The following is a 23,525-nucleotide window of genomic DNA, read 5'->3' on the forward strand; positions in this document are numbered from 1 at the left end:
GATGGCTATGATAAAAAGACACACACATACACACGCACAAGTGTTAGTGAGGACGTGGCGAAATATCTGGGCTGATATTATGCAATCTGTTTTATAATAGGGCCCAAACCCTCTTGGCTTGCAGACACGGGTCTTGCACAAATTGGTCTGATTGAGTGATGAGTGAGTTGCCACAAATCCTAGTTTTTCAGCTTCCAGGCTATCCAATCTGAAGTTTGATGGAATCTAGTCTTGATGTGTGGAACTAGATACTAGAATGCTGGCCAGTATAGGTCATAAAAGGAAGGCTTCTGATGCAGTCATTTTGGAAAACAGTTTGACAATTCCTCAAAATGTTCAACACAGTTACCATCCCAAGACAATTAAAAATATATGTACTTGCAAAAAATCTGTACACAAATATTTATGGCAGCATTATTTATAATAGATAGAATGCGTAAACAATCAAAATATTCATGAACCAATGAATGAATAAAAATGTGGACCATCCACACACAGAATTTCATTTAGTCATCACAAGGGGTGAAGCACTGATGCATGCTGCAAAGTACATGGATGAACCCTGAAAATACTACACGCAGTGAAAGAGGCCAGGCACAAAAAGCCACACGTAATATACGGTGACATTTACCTTAAACATCTAAAATAGGCAGATCCACAGACAGAAAGTAGATTACCAGGGATCAGAGGAAGAGAATAGCGGTTGACTGCTAACAGGCATGAGGTTTTTACGGAGAGTGATGAAAATATTCTGAAACTAGTGAGAGTCAAACACCACTATGAATATACTAAATCACTGAATGGTATGCTTTAAAATAATAAATCTTATGGTATGTGAATTATATCTCAATAAGGCTGCTGTAAGAATAAAAGGAAAGCTAAACGTTTTAAGGTTCACAAGGTACTGGAATCAGCACTGCATTCACCACGTCCGATGGATCACCCAGGACCGCTGCTTATCACGTCTGCCTCACACCACATGCTGAGCTCCTTGGAGGCAGGGGCGTGTCTTGCCCAACACTGCATCTTCAGCACCAAGCCCAAGGTTGATGATACGTCAGGCTCTCAAGGTTAGGTGAATAAATCAAACTTCAGCTCTGCCACTGACTAGCTGTGTGGTGGTCTCCAGCCCAGCCCATCTGTAACACGTGGCTCAACAAGAGTGCTAAGAGGGCGGTGTGAGGCAGTGATGGGAAGCATCCACGCACGACACACGTCCCGCAGGGAGTTCTCTTCCCATGAAAAGGCCATCAGCAGTAACAATCTCCTTTCATGAGACAGAGGACTGCCAGTGACCCTCTTCTCAGACCTTGCCTATGACTCTAGAAACAAAGACTGAGCGTGCCTTGACGTCTCACAAGCACAAATGGAGGAGAATCGAGATCTTGCCAGATGTGAGGCTGGTATAAGCCACAGCGGCTTTCTCTATGTGCAGAAGGGATGGGAATAAACAGAGTTCTGACTGTGGACACACTCACTTTGATGGTCCTGTCCCCAGAGGCGGACACTATGTACTTGTCGTCAAAGTCCACGACGTTGACTGCAGCCCGGTGGCCGACAAGGACCCGGCGCAGAGTGATGTCGGTGGCAGAGGCCATGTCCCACACGGCGATGGAGCGGTCCTTGGAGCAGGTCACCATCAGCCCGTTGCTGAAGCGCAAGTGGAGCACGGCCTCGTTGTGGTGGATCAACGTGTTCAGAACTTCGCCTGTGTTCACATCCCAGACTCTAGAGCAGAACAGAAGAGCACAATGCTTAATTACTGAGACAACCAGGAAAAGACTCCAGAGTCTGTGCTCTGGGCCCACTGTTAGTACTAACCCTAACAGCAGGAGGGGGAAGTGTGGACTTCACACGTATTTGGTGACTGGGACCTGCTTAAAAGGAGCCCCCGGAAGCAATTTTTCTATCTGCAAAGAAATGTGCAGATGGTTTCAAAAAGGTCAATTCTGCCCAGGTATTCAGGGATGGTGTTTGCAGGCTTGTGTTGGTGACAAAAAAATGATTCAAGAAATCATTGGGCTTTGCAATGAGCCCAAGATGACAGAGAAGATGGCCTGGTGGCTGGGTTTCAAGCATGAGGTTCTTTATGACCTTTGGCAAGCTTCTGAGTCTATTATGTATCCACTGCAAACTGGAGACTGTAAGTCATGGTGTCTCCTCAATTACACACCAGTCTGTTTACCCGACCACTTTATGGACAAAGTCAGTGTCTCCAGCTCCTTGGGTTCTTAGGGGCAATCCGTCACATCATAACTTTTCTGTAACCCCAAACTCCTAAGGGTACAAGTTCACGTGGAGGAGAGGAGGAAGATTCACACTTCTGGAGCTGAGACATGATCTGTGTCAGCAGGAGCAGCCTGAAGCCCTGAGTCAGGCAAAGGATATAGGCGTGCTGGTGACTATCTCTATCTCTTAGGTGTGCCTGTAAAACAACCCTCTTCAAGTCTCTGACTCACCCTAGGAGAGGCATTTCCTTTCCTCCACACGGCAGGCCTTTCTCCAGCTACCAGCAGTCCAGCTGAGGCTGTACCGTATTATCTCTAGGCTCTGGTGAACTCATCACTATACCAAAATCCAAAACTATTTGGAGTGAAAAATGTCCTTGTCCCAGGGGTTTAGGAGTAGATCCAAGTAAGGTTTCCTTTCTACTCTCAATCCCAACCAGCAATCTTAGCTTCCCTTCTACTACAGAACACTGCCACTTCTGTCTTCATCACCTGGGCCTTGTGACAGCATCTGAGAACTGGAGTCTCCACTACTGGAAAAGCTACATATCAACACAGTCTTGAATGACAAAACGCAAGGCTCAAAATTAACTATGTGTGTAAATTATTTGCCTCTCTGGCCTCAGTTTCCCAAAACTACACCTATATAAAAGAAGATACTATTTACCTATTTGGAAAGGTTTCTGTGAGAATTCAACAGGAAAACATCATACAAAATATCTGGCACATTATTTGGCACATTATTAAGAGTGCTGCAAATAGCTGTCTCTGATTCTTTCTAGTATCCATAGGTTACTACCCATCACACTCCTACAACACCCCACCTCCTTCCTCTACCCTCTGGAGCATGGTCTCCGGGGAAAAGCTAGCTTGATACGAGGTAATGTGCTTTTACAGGAAAGCAGGTGCCATCTCTGTAACGTATGGTAATGGGAATAGGACCTGCTTAACAAAGTTAGCTCTCCTGTCTATTTTGCTCTAATGCAGCTACACCAAAAGTGGTTTTTAAATAGAGCATACAAAAACATATACACGGTATGTGTGTACTTTATTGCAGAAGAAGGTATGAACCTCAGTCTTCTCATGGAAGGTATACAAGTTCAGACTAGTGAAGCCATATCCTCACCTCACTGTGGAGTCCGAAGAGCCAGTCACAATGACACGTTCATCATACTGGAGACAAAGGACAGAGCCAGTGTGGCCCGTTAACACTTTCAAACATTCCAAGCTGGTTTTATCCCAAATCTATTGAGACAAGATCAACCACAAACAGTAATTTAGTATATCACATTCTGATACATGTTCTTATCTCACCTTATTTTCTGAATCATAAAACAAGACAAAGCTGTGTTCCAGTACATAAGAGCAATGAACATCCAACAGGTGGTAAATGACGAGGGGGAAGAGGCAGTACTGAACGACTTCCACGACAGATGGACCATTCTGTTGACTCTGTCCCCGTTACTACTGTGTCCATTATACTCAGCAGCCTTATAAAGAGAATTTTTAAATAAACTCTGCAAAAAGAGTTGGCTCACCCTCTGGAAAACAATATGACAGTATCTATTAAGAGTCTTTAAGAACGCACACCCTTTAACCCATGACATTGTTTACGAAAAATTTAAAATGAAAAATGTTCAGCATCTTACAAAAAATTTCACAGTAAATTATGGAGAGTTTTTAATGAGAAAATACACTGTTTTATTAAGTTATGTTTTTCGAAAAACCAGACTAAAAGTCATCCACGTAGTGACATAAATACTAAGTATGTTTTAAAGCAAAGATTAAAAGGAAGTAAAATGGTGACAGTTGGCTCTATACTCTGAGTGTTGTTTTTCTCCCTTCTTTTGATCTTTCCAGTGGTTTCCAAGTTTTTGAGACTGTTCACAAATAATGGGAACGATGGGAAGTGATTTTCTTCAAAGACTGTATTGTTAAAAATAGATTCTTGTGGACCTATTTCTTGGGGCTTCCCTGGTGGTTCAGATTGTAAAGAATCTGCCTGCAATGCAGGAGACCTGGGTTCGATTCCTGGGTCAGGAAGATCTCCTGGAAAAGGGAATGGCTACCCACTCCCTTACCTGGGGAATTCCACGGATGGAGGAGCCTGGCGGGCTACAATCCACGAGGTCACAAAGAGTCAGACACGACTGAGTGACTGATTAGCACTTTCACCTCTTTCTTCCCTTGTAAAAATACTATCATAATTTGCAGTGTTCCTAAAGTGAACTACAAATGGCCAATGCAAATTAGGATAGTATGTTCTCACAAAAACATGCATGCATATGTTCATAGTGGCTCTCTCTATTGATAATTGTGAAGAACCATAAACACAAATAGGTAAACGGATAAACACACCGTGGTGTAGCCGTAAAGAGGAGTGCTACCCAGCAGTAATAAGGAGTCAACTGTCGTCAAATGCGACAGTGTAGCAGAATCTCAAATGCACAATGCTAAGTATAGAAACCTAGACTCAAACGGTTTTACTATGTGAGTCCATTTACAGGACATTCTCAAGAAGGCAAAATTATAGGGACAGAAAAAAAAACATCCGTAGTTGTCAGCGCCTGAGGAACCAAACAGGTAAACACAAAGAAGCAGGGCAAAGAGTCTGGGGGACGGCAGAGCTGTTCTGGGTCCTGATCACTGTTACGGCTGCACAACTATCTGTGCTTATCAAAACTCACAGAACTTTACACCGAAAGAGCATATGTAAATTATAACCAAAAATCTAAAAATCACACATTTTCTTAAATATGAGAAAATAAGCTACAAACAATATGAAAAAACATGTTAGAGCCATTAAACATTAAACACAAAGAAATTATCCAGTTTATCTACTACTGAAAAGTGGATAAAAACAACATAAATTGCTCTTTCGTGTTATCAACTTAGCCTTTCACAGAATCCATAAAAGGTAATGACTCTTGATTTATGTGCATGTTAGCAACACTTTCACCAGCTAGCAAAGTACCCAGGAGCCCTGTGACACTGAGGTATTGCCCACTTGCACCTACATACAGAATACAGAAGTGAATGTGCTTCGGGAAGGGAAAGCCGTGAGAGGATCCAGGGGTCTGCTGTTAGTAGAGTGCAGACAGCTGCCAAGGTTGAGTGAAACAGACAAAAACCAATCAGGAGGAAATGAAGAGACTGTTACATCTAGTGTCTAACATGTAACCACAGTTCTAAAAATAACACACACAAAATACAGTCATTTACCTTAATGGAATTGTCTCGCAGGCCGCTGATAATTTTCTCGTCGTCATACTGTAAGCAGTAGACGCCTTTGCTGTTCTCAGAGCGACACTGAATCCGCTGCAGGTTGTGCCGCCCACACCGCCAGTTAGACTCTATAGTCTGGGGAAAGGGGGCGACAGGTGAGCTTCCGTCAGTCAACTGTTCTATCAGGGTGCAGTCTTTGCACTTCACAAACAGCACACCAGGGATACTCCATCTTGGTCTGATAGCTGTCTGTGGATAGGAATTAAACTCTTTTCCAAGTAAGACATTAGCCCAACAGTATTTTTCCTCAAGCGTTCACTGCTCATCTGGCAACTATCACAAGATTTCCAATGAGTGTGGGTTGGGTTTGGAAAAAATGGCCTAGATACAATTCAATATGCTTAAACAATGCTATTTGAACCCAAAACATACAAACAAATAGTAACTCACTGGATCATTCTTTAATGCCACTTAAAATATTTGGCAGAAGACCACCACTAACATAAGTATATACTAACAACCTGTGTATCTATGCAAAACACTGTCTTGATTAGTGAGAAAACACACTGAAAATACCACATGCCGACTACTACAGAAAGAACTGTGTCATCCATTTCTAATCTTCCACAGACTGAAGCTCCTTCAGAGGAAGAATGGCACATTCCAGTCCTGATTTTCATTCTTTCATCATTCATTCAACACTTACTGAGATGTTGGATACTCCAGGTACTGACTGACCGACTGTGCCAGGCAAGGGGATGAAAAGATTGACAGGAAGCATAGCTGGATACACACTAAATCATGTTTATTTGGTTCAATGATCCATGCATCTACCTTGGAAGGAAGTTCTCCTTACTTCCCTTTTACAAACAAGGAGTTTAACTTGCCTGGGGCCACAAAACTAGTAACTGGATGAGCTGGAAACCACACCCAGTTCCTTCCTGACTCGGAGCCTATGGTTTTTCTTTTAAAATATGCCGTGTCCACAAAGTATAGAGGCAATGAACACAGAACTTAGATCAGTAACAACTCCACATAAAGTATCAGAGTCAAACAAGTGATTAAAACTAAGTGCTGCAGGACTTAAAGGGTCTCATATAGTGCTATGGCCTGAGACCAGTGGGCAAAGTTTAATGAGGAGGTGGGCCATGCCCAGAACACTAGGCCTATCTCTGGCAGTGGATGTCAGGGATTTTCAGCATCAAAAGACACAGTGTTTCCACTAAGGACAACCAAAGTATAAATTCCTGATTCTTGAAATCAGGGGACAATAGGGACTACAATAATTGGTTATACTAGTTCAAAATACTCATCTGAGTAGTTAAAAGCTTAATTAATTGCTTAAGTGAAGAAAGGAGATAAATCTCATGGTTATTCACAAAGTTAAGCACTTAATTACTGGTTCTTCTGACATCTAACAAACCACATTTCTTATTTTGAAGGCAACAGCTTCTGTATGCTCTAAAATGTTACAATTTACTGAATGTTATATGCAGGTGCCATGTTTCCATAATACTATGCCACGTGTTTTATACAGCTTATAATATTCATTTGATCATCATGAGTCTGAAGCCAAAATTATTATTCTCATTTTACAGAAAAAGAAATTGAGCATTGGAGATACGGATACATTTATACTTAAAAAGAAAATGCCTTCTCATTTTTGGCCTCCGTACTTAGCACAGGAAGCCTGGAAATGCACGCCCTGTTCTCAGAGCTCCCATACATGGCCTTGAGAGAGGGCAGGATCACATATTTCCAACAACCAGGGGGATGCAAAGAGGTGCCATGGAGGTCCCAAGAGCAAGAAATAGTTCATCTGTCCATCTGCTACCAAATTAGAGCTTCTTAGCCATCATCATCATCTCTAGTGCGTCTATAAAATGCCAGACATAAAGCCACATTTCAAAAACAAAAAAAAATTTATTGCACTACGTCTACTGCTATCAAGGTAGACGAAAGACCTGTCTGTGTAAGCAACTTTATAAAAAGGGATCCAGACAATAAAGAATCTCTGAAATTGAACTCAGTGCTGGGAACCATTTAGAGAAATGCTATATTTTTAGAGAGTGACTAAGCCACTTCAGCATGCTAAGCACACCAGGAAAATTCTGACTTAGAAGGCAGACCTACTGGTAACAAGTCTTATTCATGACCAATGACTCCTGGCAGTGGTTACCAGTATTCAGGCTACACTCTTGGGGCCCAGAAAGTTGCTACTGAATGTGACTCCATATAAACCCGAAGTATTTCAAAGATGAATACATAACCTGTCTTCTCAATATATTTGGTATTATTTTTAAAATTCAAATCACCATTCTTAGTTTTAAAACATACACAATTGCTTTAAAATATTATTGAATCAGTAAATAGCTTTGCTACCCTATATTTCAATGAATAGAAAAAGCACATTTACTATCCCTATTTTTTGGGGAAAAAAAATTTTGTTTTAACTTTGGTATGGGAATCCTCAAAAGAATTTCCTACATGCCCTCCCACGACTCTAAAATGTTTTCTAGAACCCAGTGACTTGGTTATAGACTATTACTGTACTTCAAGTCCTGAGGACACAGCAGAGAGAAGCTGGGTACGGCAACACGATCCGCCTGTGGTAGTACCCCCATCCCCTGAGATGTCTGGACAAAGAATACTACCCAACATAAAAGGCCAACCCAGACCTGTAGCTCCAACTCTCAAACAAGAGCCAGAGGCCAGAATCTCTCAAAAGCTCTGCTAGAATCTCTCAAAAGCTCTGCTTTCATTCTAAGTCAAGTAGATGTTAGGAAATAGCTTAGCTTCTCAAACTGAGGAGGAGCCTAATTTTCTAGAATATATTTCCAAATTTTAAAAGAAAAATCTTACCAAATAATTTTTGATGGTCCTTTTAGGAAGTTCCCATCTAGGGCTATTTTAAAAATTACTAGGTTCCTGAATCCCAAAACAAAAGCAGCTTGTTTCAAAATGCCAGGAAAGGGACGCTACAGCAGAGCCGGCAGCGGACTGCTCCGTTGCACACCAACCCTGTGTAACTCCTAAGACCTCACTCTTCTCAAGTCTCAAGGCCACCCACAAAAGAAAGCAGCACTTCCTGCTGACTGTGCCTGCCCAAAATACTACCTACCACTATATGTGACGACCTCAACTCTTATTAGAATGCTTATATAAGCCAGGTCTTTTTCAGAAAAAAACAGACCTTTTAAAATGGAAGGCAGCCCACTGTGGCAGAAAATACCTAGGTCAATTAGCAGTTTTGGCAAATGACTTGGGACTATTTGAGCTGCAGTTTTTCCTCTTCTGTAAAAATGGAAACTATATACTTTCTCAAACCTACTGGAAGGATCAAATGAGATTACGTGTGTAAGGTGTTTAGCACAGGGCCTACAGATGGCACCAGCGATGCTCTTCCGCTTTGTAGAGAACAATGGCCAAAGGAGTAGGCAGTGACCAGAAAAAATCTCACCAAATTGCTAGGAACTGCTGTCTCGGTCTAGGCTGATCTTCAACGCTGATCAGCTGGAGCCCTCCCAAACCATTCCCAGGAAGGGGTTCAGCCTTCAAATGCAATTCAACAATTACCTTAATGTCAGCAGCAGGAATACAGGGCATACACAGGTGCACCTTTTTAATGATGCAGATACCTGCCTTTCACTTGGACATCCTGTGGTATGGCTACTGTAGAGGAATATTTCATGTTTTTGAGAACTTTTAAAATCCCCTTACCCTGTGCAAATTTTCAAAATAACTGGGAAAGTAGCCATGATACACAGAGTATACAGCAGCATTTAAATTGGCAATAGAGTGAAAACAGATGTCTGAGTATGAAGGAATAACATTATTTTTAGAAGCCTAAACACAACTGGGTGGGTGGGCAAGTTTCGGCATTTTCTGGTTAGGACAATGTTAATATCAAGTCTGCAAACCACAAAAAAGCTCCCCACTTTCCCTGAATAAAATGTGGTTTATTAAAAGGTGCGATACAACACACCATCATTTTACTAGTGGTCTGTTCCAAGGAGAGGGCTTCAAAGGCTTTAATCCAGAGAATTAAAAAAAAAAAAAAAAGGAAAAAAAGCATTCTACATGAAAGAGTTTGTCACTACTCTGAGATGACAAAGAGAAAAATCCAAGTTCAGGACATCAGAACTCTGACTGATTGAGCCTACTATAACAACTCCCATCTCCCTGTCGAGGAACGCCTAAGGGCATGGTAGGACAAAAAGGGTTTTGGACTAAAAATTTTGGTTCTGACAATTTGAGAGATGAATTAAATCACTGTGGCAAAGTACCTAACAGTAAGCTCACTATTAATAATGATGATGATGGTAACAATTAAGACTCTAGAAAGCAATGGCAATATGGTTGTTTCTTTTAGGACTGTGCCTCAGGTTTTCCAGGAATTCCTTCTCAATTCAGAGGATCTCTAAACTCTCTCCCTCCCACCCTACCCCCTTCCCCTTTTCCCTTCTACCCGTGTGTGTGTGTGTGTGTGTGTGTGTATATGTGTGCACGCGCGCGCGCACACGCATGTGTGTGGCAAGAATACCCATGAGAGATGAAACTTTGCAGAAAGCTAAGAATTCTTATTCTCTCCAGGCTTCATTTCTTATATTCTCATTTCCTGAATAATAAGGCTTGGCTACACTAAGCCAGGTTCCCTACTCTTCTTAAAAATTAGCCAATTCCTCTTGGGTCAGTGCGGAAGGGCAAGGTCATCTGCTTGTCAGAGCCAAATATGGGGATGCACAGATGACAGGAGCCAGCACATGAGCTAGAACTGTCAAGGCAGAGCAAGAAGGAGAGAAAGCAGAAGGAGAGAAAGCAAAAGGGGCTGTGAACTGGCAACCCTGCAGAGTATGTGGGAAAAAAAACCGACTCTAAGGTTGTGTGTAGATGGTATCTTGTGAGAATTACAAGCAATCCATAATCTATATAAATCACACAACACAGTTCATGAGTATACTGCAAGGGCTCAGAAGAGAGTACCTATAATTATTATAGTTTGCTTGTGAGGGCTTTATACCAGCCACGTGGTAACAGCCAAGCCTGTGAGTCTCCCATTTGTTTGATCCAGGCATCACTGAAACAACTCTTTACTTTGCGTGTCCACCCAGGAGAAGATAAAACACACTTATAAAGGAGAGGTAAAGAACTCTACTTTGATGAAGTACCACTGATCTCTAGTGTAAAAAAAGCCGTACTGAGTGCAGAAGAACGTAAGGTTGATCAGACTCAACTACCCACTGCCTGTGTGATCATGGGCAAGCTATTTAATCTGGGTAAGCCTCAGATTCCTCAGCTTTAAATCAGGACAGGGCTTACCCTTTCAAGCACTGTCCAGAGTGTAAAATGAGAAAATGCATTATATAACGCTTAAAGTATCTCTGACAAGTAATCACTCCATACGTAGTACATTATTTTTATTATTATTACTATGAGTGAATGTACCAAAGTATAAAACACCAACCCTTACATTAAGAGATCTAGCCCACAAAAATCTGGAGGAGACTCTTGTGGCCTACCAGTGGGTTTTCCTCAACCACACTCTAAGAACCACTGGGTAGACCACCGTGATGTAGGGGTTTTGCCCTATAGCTCCGTTTTCCCTCACATCTGCCTCCTCCACTAACTTTAAAATGTTATTTTAGCCTGAGGAAATGGTTATGTTAGGTGGTGTCACATACTGTCATGCCACAGAAAACTGAATTCATACTGTAGGTTATGACAATACTCATGAGAATTAAAATAATCTATGTCACCAAATCTTCAACCTGATCAAAGTCCTTGCAGAGTTCCTATTTATTAATGATTGATCTTAGACATCACCCTTCTTATAATGAAGGACTTGCTAAAAATTATTCAAGGAAATTTGGAGATATGTTATAAAGAATAGTTGGGAGGAAAAAAGTAAAAAGTAAAATAGTTTCTAAGATATACGCATAAGCAGTCTTAGTAAAACTACACAGGGGTAAAAGACAATCCCTCTTACCTGAAACACACACACCAATTTAAGGTCCAAGCTAACACTATGTCTCAGTTACTAACACTGTCGGAGCAATTTATTCTAAGCTTTGAACTGTCAGTAAATCAATTAATTCCTAAATTTTAGGATGTGTCTGGCAAAAGCTTTAACTCACTTAAAGCTTTTACTTCCCTAAAAAGTTACTTTACAGCTCATTTTAGGGAACAGAATACTCAAGACAACAGCTTGCATTTGAAATAATGATATTCAGTCACATTCAGATTTACCATTAACCAAACAGTTCCATTAGTTCACATCACATCTGCCTTAAAAAGAAGTGGGCGGCTACAAAAAGCACATGTTTCTCTATTAATGAATTTTGGCACAATAACTTTTATGCCTATCACCTGGGGGTGAGGATTACTTCACATTTGGGAAGCCGAGTATAACTTTATGGGTGATACAGCACTGCCTAGCAAAGGTTGAACTTTTTTCGCCAAGGAGGAAATAGTGAAGTAACCAAGACCTGCCAAGAACACATGTGAAAGAGTTAATGAGAAATGCCTGTGCATGTCTTTCCTGGTTCAAGGAAAAGGGCTAAATAATAAAACCGAACTAATTAGAACACATGAACAATATCAAACATCTCCAATGTCTCTCATCAAGTTCACAGAGTTTTACTGGTCTGGGGAAGTTGCACTCAAATCCAAAATGGTCCACGAGTGTAATTTGCTCCATAAAAGCCACTTAACTATTGCTTAGAATCATATTTGAAGCCTTTTAATGAAAAAGCATGGGAAATTTACAGAGGAAACTGAGACTGTGCCTTCCCTGGTTCTCCAGAGGTGGCTCAAAAAGGTGAAACTACGTTTACCTGAAAAACTGGGCCTTGGATTTTGGAAATTTCATCAAATTAAAAAGGTAATTTTGGATTAAGGTTTCAATTAACTGGCAGCCTTGCAAAAGCATTTCACATTTTAGAAAAGTTAAGACTTTTTTTTTTAATACAAAAAGGGACTATCCAACCTGAAGAATTACACACTGTAATGTGCAGATCACACATTGTAACATATTTGCTCTAAGACTTCACCTTAAAAAAAAAAGACCCATTCTATGATTTTTAGATCAACTGAACACTAAGCCCATAAAAAAGATAAATCATAAAATTACCTCTATATCCTGGATAATCTTTGGGTATAATGACCTATAAAATGAATTGGGAGGGCCATCTGTTGGTCTGTTTTTAAACAGGTACTGATCCCTGGCAAATAAAAACAAACAGATGTTACATTTTTGCACATAAAAGGGTGAATTTTATTTAAACATGGTGCTTACAAAGTTGTATCTTTCAAGTCTTTTGATTTGCATTGAGCCTTAACAGTTCAAAAGCAGGATTTCTGACAATTAAATGTGCACGTTTGACTTAAGTTCAACTTACAGTTCTTTACATGATCCCAACTTTTTATTTTCTGAATACCCAACACAATAATCTAGCCTTTCATTCTACAGTTCAATAAAAAGGGCTAATGTAGCTTTGTGAAAAATCTAACTTAGTACATATCAAATCTCTTCCTATAAAGGAAACACAGCCCTAGCCACCACTCACGCCACCGCCTGTGTGTCCTGGCTGTGGCGCTTTCTCTGCGCTAACTGGGCCAGACTACTGACATGTACAGAGCTATAAAGCTGCATTTCAGAGACGATGGGTTGTCTCTGAAAAATCCTGCCTGTTGTATACCTCCCGTCTTCAACCAGGATCAATATCTAACAGCAAAATGGCATTATCTGACTTTCTCATGACTCTCCCTTTTCTGTATCTATCTCTTGGTAATGGTATCAACGCCCAAGGAAAATGTGAAAGGAAAAGCATAAACATAGAGCTTTGAAAAGTCAAACTGCTCAAACTGTATAATACATCCAACAGTTAATAAATATAAAGGAAATATGCATTTCAGAAGAGGTTATTCTAACAGCTTTAACTTTCCTCCTCTCAACTCTTGACCATGCATCTTTCTCCACTTGTTTAAAATAGGCCAACACAGTAAGCCAGTATTTATAACTACATTTTTTAGTACTCAAACTGACCCTAGGTCAAAGAAACTGTCTTTCAAGGGAACGAGCAACCTGAATACTTACCACCCTCTTCTTTCTGAAAGTCCCTTCCACAGAGGATCAGTGCGCACCATTCGTTCAATCAGCTTCTTCCAAAGCATTCCTTCAGAGATCACTCGCTGCCATTCTTTACACACCAGCTCTGCTGCACACAGAGATCTGGCATCCAGGTAGGAAAGAATGTTTTCTGCTATGTGATCTAAGCCTTGCTCTACAAAATACAAAAAGCAATGAAGGAATAGAAAGGGAGATGGAAATGTACCAGCTACAGTTTCCTTAAAGCTAAGAGGATAAAGAAATCCTGAACCAGGAAACATACTTGAGTAATATCAGAAGTTCTGCAGATACACATGTACATGAGTACCTAAACATACACACTTCTTTTTGTTCTGGTTTTTTTAAGAAAAAACAACTGATGTTATCAGTTCCTGGGTGTAAAAGTCAACCCTGGGCAGTTCTATATTTGTCAGATATTCTAACAAAATATTTATTTTTTCACTTTCTTTTACAGAACTTTACGGGGCAATGACACCCCGAATTTTACAGATGAGGCAGAGAGAGGTTAAAAGATTCACGGTTTCACAACTAGAGGATAGTGAAGTCAAGAGTGGAACTCTGATCTCTTCCTCCGAAGTTTGCATTCTTTCCCCTTTGATTTACTGCTTCTCATAACAAATCATCCCATTAATTCATGACCTATGTGAATCCCCTGGGGCTAAGGAGACAGAAAGGTGGAACACTAACTTATATGAAAAAGCTTATGAAAAAAACACAACAATCCAAGAATTAAGTCAAGAGTACTCAGTTGTACTTTTGTCAGTCACTTTTCTCCACCTCTTTCTTATGCAGGTAAAATCCTCAAAACCATGAACCACATCCTAAAACTTCTAACCCTTAGGAGGTTTAATCCTACACAATGCAAGTATCCTTTCAAAGACAACCAAGATTCAGCCTTTGCCTGACACTCAAAGGCAAGACGATCCCTGCGGTCAACAGTGTCGCCACCTACACACCCCCATCCTGTGGTTCTGGACATGTCCTTCTGCAGCCCCAAGAAATAAAGCTTTCCCCAGGTCTCCTCTGCGTTGCAGGGGGAACACTAAACATACAGTCGGAAAACTCCAATTTCAAGTCTAGGTTCACCACCAAGAAGTTCTATGACATGAAACAAATACTGAAACAATACTGAAACATCCCTGCCCCTTGTCTTCTTTACCATGTAACATGGCAATGGCCAGTAACTATCCTTTCTCATATTACCTGTATGAATCAACAAAACTTTATGATAAGATTTTAAAGATAACAATGCATCATTCAAGGTTAATATTTTCTTTTTTCACCATAAACAGAAGCAGTATAGTCACACTAACTTGACAGGGTCTAGGTAAAACATTAAACTTTCAGAGCCTCAATTTCCTCATCTGTATAAAATGAGAATAATAATTTGCCTTATTTTGAAAATATAATGAGATGATGTATAAAAAATGCTTTACAAACTAAGGTTTTTTCCCACTCTTGAGTATTTACACTGTTGATTATGGTTTACATGCCCTTCACATGCTGGTTCCACTCTACACTAGATCTAATACTCGAGTTATGATCTGATAACGAAGACTAGCTACACTGGGGTCCCTGTATTTTCTTGTGCGTGTCATTATATCAAGAGATAAGGCAATCAAAGGTTACACTGCCTTCATCTAACAGCCATGTCACAGCAGACTCCTAAGATGTTAGGAAGCTGAACTGAAACCTTACGCATCTCCCCATAAAATGTCTATTAAAAACAATTCCCCCTAATTCTGCATTGGTATGGCTAGGTTAAAAGGGGAGGGCAGATTCACACAGAAGTCTACAGTTATCCTCACTATAGTTCACTTTCAAAGCTTTATCTGACCCTTGAATTCAGCCTCTACAATTCTGATTCCGTCACCCAGAAGTGTGGACATTCCACACCAGATCTGCATGACGGGCAAATGTAGTAAGTCTTATTCCAAGCTGTTGGCAAACATGCTAAATGGGTCAGAACCAAGGACAGCACCCATGATTCTATATTTCCCTTCAGGCTATTATACATCCATTCACTAAATACAAAGTACCAACCCTGAGCCACCAGTTCTATAATTATCTGGATTGTATACTATTTTCCAGCCCACATCTCTCTATTCAGTCCTCAAAGATACTTGGGGAAACTGCCCCATGAAGACACTGCCATCTTTACATTATCAGGTGAATTTGGTATGGTTACTTTTTGTGTTACCTTGCTGGTGCTTACTACATAAAGTTGGCATTGCAATTTTTTGTTTACAAGTTGGCACTACCTGCTTTGTGTCCCTTTTAAACATACACAACCCATGTTCACTTTGGAAAAACGTTGCCTGTAAGAAAATATCTTTAAATCCCCAAACCTCACTGCTCAAGAGATAATGACCTTTGACATTCTGTACACTATATCCTTCTAGGCTTACATAATACTACATAGTCTTTTCAACAGCTAATTAACTTTTGATAACCCATTTGAGAATTTGGCCAGAACGAAACATCAAATTCAAAATCCAGTATCTCCCAAATACGCCGTCTCCCAGTTCTCTAGTTCTTAAAAACCAGGAAACTGGCTCCTCAGTCATCTCTGGGTCCTGTCGCGCAGGAGACGACCAAACACAGCTGTACGAGGTGTATGTGCGCAAGCGCACCCAGCAGCTCTGCCCACTGGTTTGCAATTATTTCTCAATGTTTCACAATTCTGAAAAAAACCACCTCAGGTTCTGTCACTATCCTGGCACACAACATCTCTAGGTCTACTTGTTACAGGAGCTGTGTGTTTCCTAAATATCTTCTTTCTTTCTCGGACAATTTTTCTACCCTTCTAGTTTTAAAGCCATGGTTTTTAGTGGCAAAAGAAAAAGGCATAAGTTAAACGAGGAGCGAAAACATGCCGTTTCTTCCTATCACCACTTCACCATGTATTCGAAGTACGCTGTCCCTTCATTCTTCTCACTCTTGCTCCAAATAGTGGATTATTTTATTTTGTTTTTAACTCTCCCAAATTATGTAACCATTTTAGACAATTTCACATTATTCAGGGCTTGGACTTTTTGATACCATTCTCAAAGATTCAGGCTACCATTCTGTTATCTCCAGGCCCCTTTCTTCCATCTAAGTGTATTTAAAGTGAGGGAAATTCATGGAGAATCACAGGGGGTTCTACTTGTGTCTCTCCATTGACAAGATTGACAAACTATTCATCTGAACTTCAAATTTCAGAATCTCTCTACCCTCTTTGATCATATTTATTTTCAGAGTCTCCACCCATGGCCTAATAAACTTAACTCTTTTCAATTTTCCTAATTCTGGGGTACTTCTCTGTCTGTCTTCTAGTTTCTACACTTAACATTAGCACACAGTCACTAAGGTTTATGCTAATTCCAATTATTAACCAAACTCTGCTAACTGGTTATAAACACACCCCTAACCAACACGCCTCTCAAATCCTCTGCTGAGAGAGAAAACAAATAGATAAGAACACATTACATGCTGTCTTTTCAGGCCTCAATGGCTGCCACATCCTCATGGTCTGAATATTAACTGGGAACGCTGCATCCAATCCTTCCACCTGGCTGGGTAGTCTATGAGCTGGTTCTAGGAAGCCTGTGTGGTTATACTTGAATCATTTAGGGCTAGTGATTTGAGAAACAATAGTAGCAAAAATAATTTCTGAATATTCTCACCAACTGAGTCAGAATATGTAGATGGTAGGCCCAGGAATCTATCTTCTTAAGAATTCAGTTCAGTTTAGTTGCTCAGTCGTGTCCGACTCTTTGCGACCCCATGGACTGCAGCAAGCCAGGCCTCCCTGTCCATCACCAACTCCCGGAGCTTGCTCAAACCCATGTCCATCGAGTCAGTGATGCCATCCAACCATCTTAGCCTCTGTTGTCCCCTTCTCCTCCTGCCTTCAATCTTTCCTAGCATCAGGGTTTTTTCCAATGAGTCAGTTCTTAAGAATTATCACCAGATAATTCCTACATACTGGGAACTTCTGCTTTATAGCAACAATATCCCTTTTAGTCCTCACTGATGTTCCCCTGCCTATGGGCGATCAGCAAGATTCTGCATAAGGAAACTCATTATTAGACACATACCTCCTACTCTTTCAAATGCCACTGGTCCAATCTAGCAACGGCTCAGTGAAATCGGGGGATTTATTTCCTTTTGTTAATACTTTAAATTCACTCCATCTTTTTAGGGTGCAGCATGTTTCAATCTCTTGGAAAATATACTGGCTATAGAGCCATATAACCTCGTGGAAGCAAATCAGTTTTCCTTTTTGGATCTCAGTCTTCCATAAAAGAAGAGTAATATTAAATGCTTAAAATGGATTATATCCTATAATCAGCATGATAACCCTCTGAGATAGGCTATCAATAGCCTCATTTTATAGAGAAGGATCTTTCTAACCCTGTTGGGAAGGTTAATAAGAAGAGGTTATTCAGGAGTCAGATACAGAGCAGACATTTGGTAAACACCAGTCTCTCTTCTTCCCTCTTGCAGAAACTGCCTTAGCTGGTATCAGTGGTTAAGGAAGCTAAGCAGTATTCCCTTCCCTTGTTATTTTCTGCGGAGAAAACATGACATGCCTTCCCTGGCAAGTCGCTAAGTCTTCCCTAATAGCTTGGAGTAAATCTCATATTCCTTAAATACTGAAAGAACAGGAATCACACAACCTCTATTTGGGCACCTGGGAGTAGCCACTCCCAGGAGCCATGAAGACTTTATAACTTTCTGGTTTTAAGACTATTCAGAACAAAGAGGTTACTGACTAAGGTGGCCCATTTGCCTAAGCTAAAAAGTGCTCTGAGGTGTTACAACTAAGCATTTTCTTAAAGTACCAATGTCTGGCTCTCATTTACTCTACAGTGCTGAGACTCCCCCATCTCCCACAGCACCCCCCTCCCCAAGGCAATAAGAGGACACATTATGGCCTCGGAAAATGAGTCCAGAATACTGCACACACAGTGCTGAAGAAGTGCTGCTGGTGCTAATTATATGCACCAGATGAAGGTCTGGAAATTTTTCAATAATAAATTAAAACAATTAAAAGGCAAAATTTCAAAGCTCAGTATGTAAATAACACTGCACCAAAATGAAACTCAAATGTGTAATGTCAGTTCAATGCCCTTGACTATAGCCAGTTTCAAGACAGCTGCTTAGATCATACAATTACAGAAACTTTTATTATTTTAGAAACGCATTTCAAAGAGCAGCTGCAAAGAAATTTTCTTCCCCACCCACCCCTGCTGTCCCTTCCCCCTCCCTAGTCACAAACCTAGTTGTAAAACCTGAAGTCAGAGACTTTCTTTCCTGATAGCAACAGCATGTCACTGGATTTCTTTAACTTGGAATATACTGACCTAAAGATTCTGACTAAAATGAAGTAAAATAACGCTCAGGTCACAAAGTCCAACATTTTGTTATGCCAACAGAGTGGCACACACACCTACCTAAATGATGTCAGGATGAATCAATTCGGAAATCAGTGGGTGAATAATTAAAACTTCCTGGCAGTAAATCGCATTGCCCCTGGAGAAGCAGGTGTTTCCTGCCTCTCTGGACTTTTTTTTTCCCCCCCTTAAACTGTCATCCTCAGACTACCTACCAGATGCCAGGCATATTATGTACAGTATCTTTAATCCTCACAATATCCTATTAAGTATTAGTATTATTCCCACACTGATCAGGAAACTGAGGCTCCAAAACGTGGGCCCACATATCAGGTGCAGGTGATGGGATTCAAACGCAGGGGTCGTCACATGCAACAATCGGCCTCTCCACTGCGTCACACTGGACCTCTGGTCCTGCGTATTCTGGTACTTCCACAGGTCCCAAGACCGCTGATCTCATCTCTGTCCCATTTACAGTCTGTAATGGTTTATCATCCTTACTTGGGGGACAAAGGAATAAACTATGGCCACGAAGCTAAGTGTTTTTAAAATTCTTAATTGCTCAGACACCTCACCAATACTTATCATCCTTCTTGAAGTACAATCTGTCTCTACTTCAAATGGTATAAATTTTCCCTTTAACAACAGTTCTTACAAACCACAAACTTAGCCTGCAGAAATTGACATTGCAGACTAAACATTTACCATGATTTTTAAAAAAGCATATCATAATTATCACTTTTTCCACTGAACCAAAAGGAGCCAGAGACCACAAACATTTTCCATTTTCCCTATACTGACAGGTACGATATTCACAGCAAGTATTAAAAAGTGAAAACTATAGACCATTTTTATAGAATTAATGGTTTTTACAATCAAAAGAAGTCTTAAGTTGACTGTCAATTTCAACAAAGTAAAAATTCAAACTCAGGATCATCTACAGTAAAAGCTAAACATCAAACTAGAATAATGATTAGTAAGTACGCCACACGTTATTAAATCTAACTATGAACAAACACATGGACCTGTTTCTTCCCTAAAGCTCTTTTCTTGAGGCATGGTCTGTGCTAAGGAACTAATGCCAGATTTAATCCAAGTCTACGAGACAGCAACTAACACAATCAACTCGGCCAGCTTGTCCCCAGCTATTAGATTCATATGTATGATATATACTGACACATGTATATATGTTCAGATCAAATCCTGCTAAAACAAATAGCATTTTAACAAAAATATTTCCATGTCCCAGCCAATGGTCCATTCATTTCATATAATATTCAGCACCACAAAATTCCACTTTAACAGAGATATGGACAGTGCCTTAAAATTCGCTGTAATGAAAACTGAATTGTGTGCAATTATACTAACCATATTTATATACATAACACATGTTCATCTGCTCTGTCTCTTCTCCAACTCTGCACACTCCCCAAGAGAAGGGGCTGCCTCTGAACTACACTCTGCAAATCAAGAGAACTTCAACAGTGCCACCTCGTGGATGTTCTGTAAACACAAGCTGGGTTCTCTGCTATTCTAAAATGTTTGAGAAGCAAATTATAGACAAAAACAAAACAATCAAAAGCAAACAAGCAAACAGAACAGATCTGCTTGGGAAAATGGAAGCACAGCTTCATCTATTTAAAAGCACTTAAGAGGAACAAGTCTAGGTGTCAACCTGGGCTAAAGGGAAGTTGCTGTATAAAGGGAAGTCAACTCGGGGCTGTGACGACCTAGAGGGGTGGGATGAGGGCTGGGGCAGGTTCAAAGGGAAGGGACACAGGTATACTTATGGCTGATTCACACTTTTGTATGGCAGAAGCCAACACAGTACTATAAAGAAACCAACCTCCAGTTTAAAGTAAATTTATATATATATGAAGTGAAGTGAAGCTGCCCAGTCATGTCCGACTCTTTTGCAATCCCATGGACTGTAGCCTGCCAGGCTCCTCTGTCCATGGGATTTTCCAGGCAAGAACACTGGAGTGGGTTGCCATTTCCTTCTCCAGGGAATCTTCCAACCCAGGGATCGACCCCGGGCCTCTGGCATTGTAGGCAGATGCTTTTACCGCCTGAGCCACCAGGGAGTCATACAAACATAAAACAAAAATGACCCTGTCTATTCTTGGTTTGGGTGCAGCCTGGGTCAGTAGAAGAGCCTGGATGATGGGGCTCTGAGTTAGAACGACACACACAGAGGAGCTGCAGCACATACGCACTCGCCTGACTTACACACACCTATACTTCTCTCATACAATTACAAGCGTATCTCTCTCCTTCTCGTCCATGCTTTCTCTTTAATTAAAAGTACAAGTTACTGAAATGGATTGTAAGCCATGTAGTCTATACAGAGTAATCTTAACTGCAAGTGATTTCAGCTTTCACACTAACTTTTGAACCAACCCCCATCATCATCACACAATCACAATAAACAAGATGTATGATCTTAGGCCTTTCATCCAATTTCTCTGATCCTTGGCTTTATAACCTATCTAATGAAAAAACAGCACGAAATGACACCCCAAGTCCCTTTCAGCAATTAAATACTATGATTCTAGAAAAAAGAGGGTTCCCAGAAATACTAATTCAAGAAATGAGGAAAAAAAATGCTATTATTTTCAGCACAAAAAGAGCAGTAGGCTCAAATTTTCTTAAGCTAACTCTCAAATATCCTTAAATACTACCACTGTAGAAAGTGAACTCCCAAGTTCTGAAAGCAAGGTTAGAAACCACGGGCTGGCATGTGCCTTGCAGCCCCAGGTCTCAGGCCTGGAACACGAGCCCAGGGCTGTTTACTGCGGGAGATACTTAGACGAGCTGTGATGCACTGTGCACGTGTGCCTGCCAAGTCTCCTCAGTCGTGTCCAACTCTCTGCAACTCGACGGACTGTAGCCCGCCAGGCTCCTGTCCGTGGGATTCTCCGTGGGCTGCCATCTCCTCCTCCAGGGGCTCTTCCTGGCCCGGGGCTGGAGCCCGCATCTCTTATGTCTCCTGCGCCAGCGGGCAGGTTCTTTACCACTAGGGCCAGCAATGCGCTGTAAATCAATCAGGCTAAGCGAGAAGCTACTCTCTGAGGAGCCATCCAGAAGCTCTCACAAAGGGGAGGGCTGGGAGCAGTGCTACTGGTTTTCCCTTGGCTCTTTGTAGGCCAATCCTGGCATGGCAGCTGTTACTTCCAGGCTACCCTGACCATGTCAGAGGAAAGTTTTCTGGCCAGCATTCTCAAATTCTCTTCAAGAGTGAAACCTCTCTATTCTACCTGAACAAATTTAAAACAAAAAAATTTTTAAACGAGGGAAAAGAATTACCAAGTGATCAAAAAATCAAAGGGGGACGAACAGGCAGAGCACAGAGGGTTTTCAGATCCATGAAACAATTATATAGGACACTATAATGACAGATACATGTCATTATATATTTGTCAAAAGCCACAGAATGGACAACATCAAGAGTGAACCTTAAAGTATGTATTCTGGGTGATCCTGACATGTCAAATGTATCACTCTGATGCTGCAGGATGTTGACAGTGGGGAGGCTGTGCTGGTGGTTGCTGGGGGCGGGGAGGCGGGTGGTGAAAACTACTTTCTGCTCGGTTCTGCTGTGACCCTATAGTGCTGTGAAAGTAGTCTATTCAAAGAAAACAACGGGGGGTGAGGAGGGAGAAACCAGGGGGCGAAGCACACATTCAAGCAGGGGTAAGGCGGTGAGGGAGAAGATGCGGAAGTGAGTTTCAAGAAAGTTACTGAGACACGCTATCAATTTCCCCAATGCTTTGCTGCCATTCCCTAAAAGTCACTTAAGATGTAAGTGAACATCTTAGATTTGAGGGCACTTTCCAAACACTGTAGGAAAAACTGTCCCATATTAAAAAACAAATACTGTATTACAACGACAAAATGCAGACGGTATAGAGACCACATCAAAAATATATATATATATAGCAACAGTACTAACCAGTAGTCAACACTATTAATCACAGAAACTGCCTACAGTTCCTAGATAGATGCTAAATTATAACTCCTTTTCTAGTACCACATATCAAAATACCGTGTGTATCCCAAAGAAAGGCTGTCTCACACTATATTCATTCACTCATTCACTTTGCAAACACCTACTTGGCGCCATCTAGGCTCTTGGGATGGGCATTCTTCCACTTTTCAGCGTTTTTTACAGACAAACATGGTTACCTGGTAAAGCGGTAATAAAGTCCCGCTGCAACATGGGCTTCAGGTAAGAGTTAATATGTCCATGCTGGTAATGACACATTCGTGAAATAAGGTGTTCCACAAATTCCACTTGATCTGATTCAGACCACTGGTCAAAATATTTAATACACAAGTCTTTTTCTTTTTGATAGTTTCCTTCTGATGGCCTCTTTCTGGAGACGATCACTGATGATGTTCCATTACTTATCTATTTTAGAAAAACAAAAGAGTAATTAGTTTGACAAGGAAAATGAATCTAAATAGTCTTCTCATCAGAAACATATTTTTGCCAGGTGTATTTATACTTAAAATGCCAGTTTTACCCTAAAGCCAAACTCATTCCTTTATTAATTCAGGCAA

At 40.8% G+C, this 23,525-nt stretch overlaps 1 protein-coding gene across 11 annotated transcripts in view; it reads right to left on the reverse strand.

Annotated features, from left to right (window-relative positions):
• Positions 1–23,525, reverse strand: part of FBXW11 (F-box and WD repeat domain containing 11) — a 131,496-nt gene that overhangs the window by 14,667 nt on the left and 93,304 nt on the right. For all 11 annotated transcript variants that reach the window (XM_003587499.6, XM_003587498.6, XM_002696250.6 and 8 more), the window contains 6 exons: positions 23,148–23,373; positions 13,549–13,735; positions 12,583–12,673; positions 5,451–5,588; positions 3,355–3,473; positions 1,479–1,728 (listed from right to left, as the gene is read on the reverse strand). In XM_003587499.6, the coding sequence (XP_003587547.1) occupies positions 1,479–1,728; positions 3,355–3,473; positions 5,451–5,588; positions 12,583–12,673; positions 13,549–13,735; positions 23,148–23,373 (1,011 nt within the window). The remainder of the gene's footprint in view (positions 1–1,478; positions 1,729–3,354; positions 3,474–5,450; positions 5,589–12,582; positions 12,674–13,548; positions 13,736–23,147; positions 23,374–23,525) is intronic.

Source organism: Bos taurus, chromosome 20 (assembly GCF_002263795.3).
Source record: "Bos taurus isolate L1 Dominette 01449 registration number 42190680 breed Hereford chromosome 20, ARS-UCD2.0, whole genome shotgun sequence".
Lineage (NCBI taxonomy): Eukaryota > Metazoa > Chordata > Mammalia > Artiodactyla > Bovidae > Bos > Bos taurus.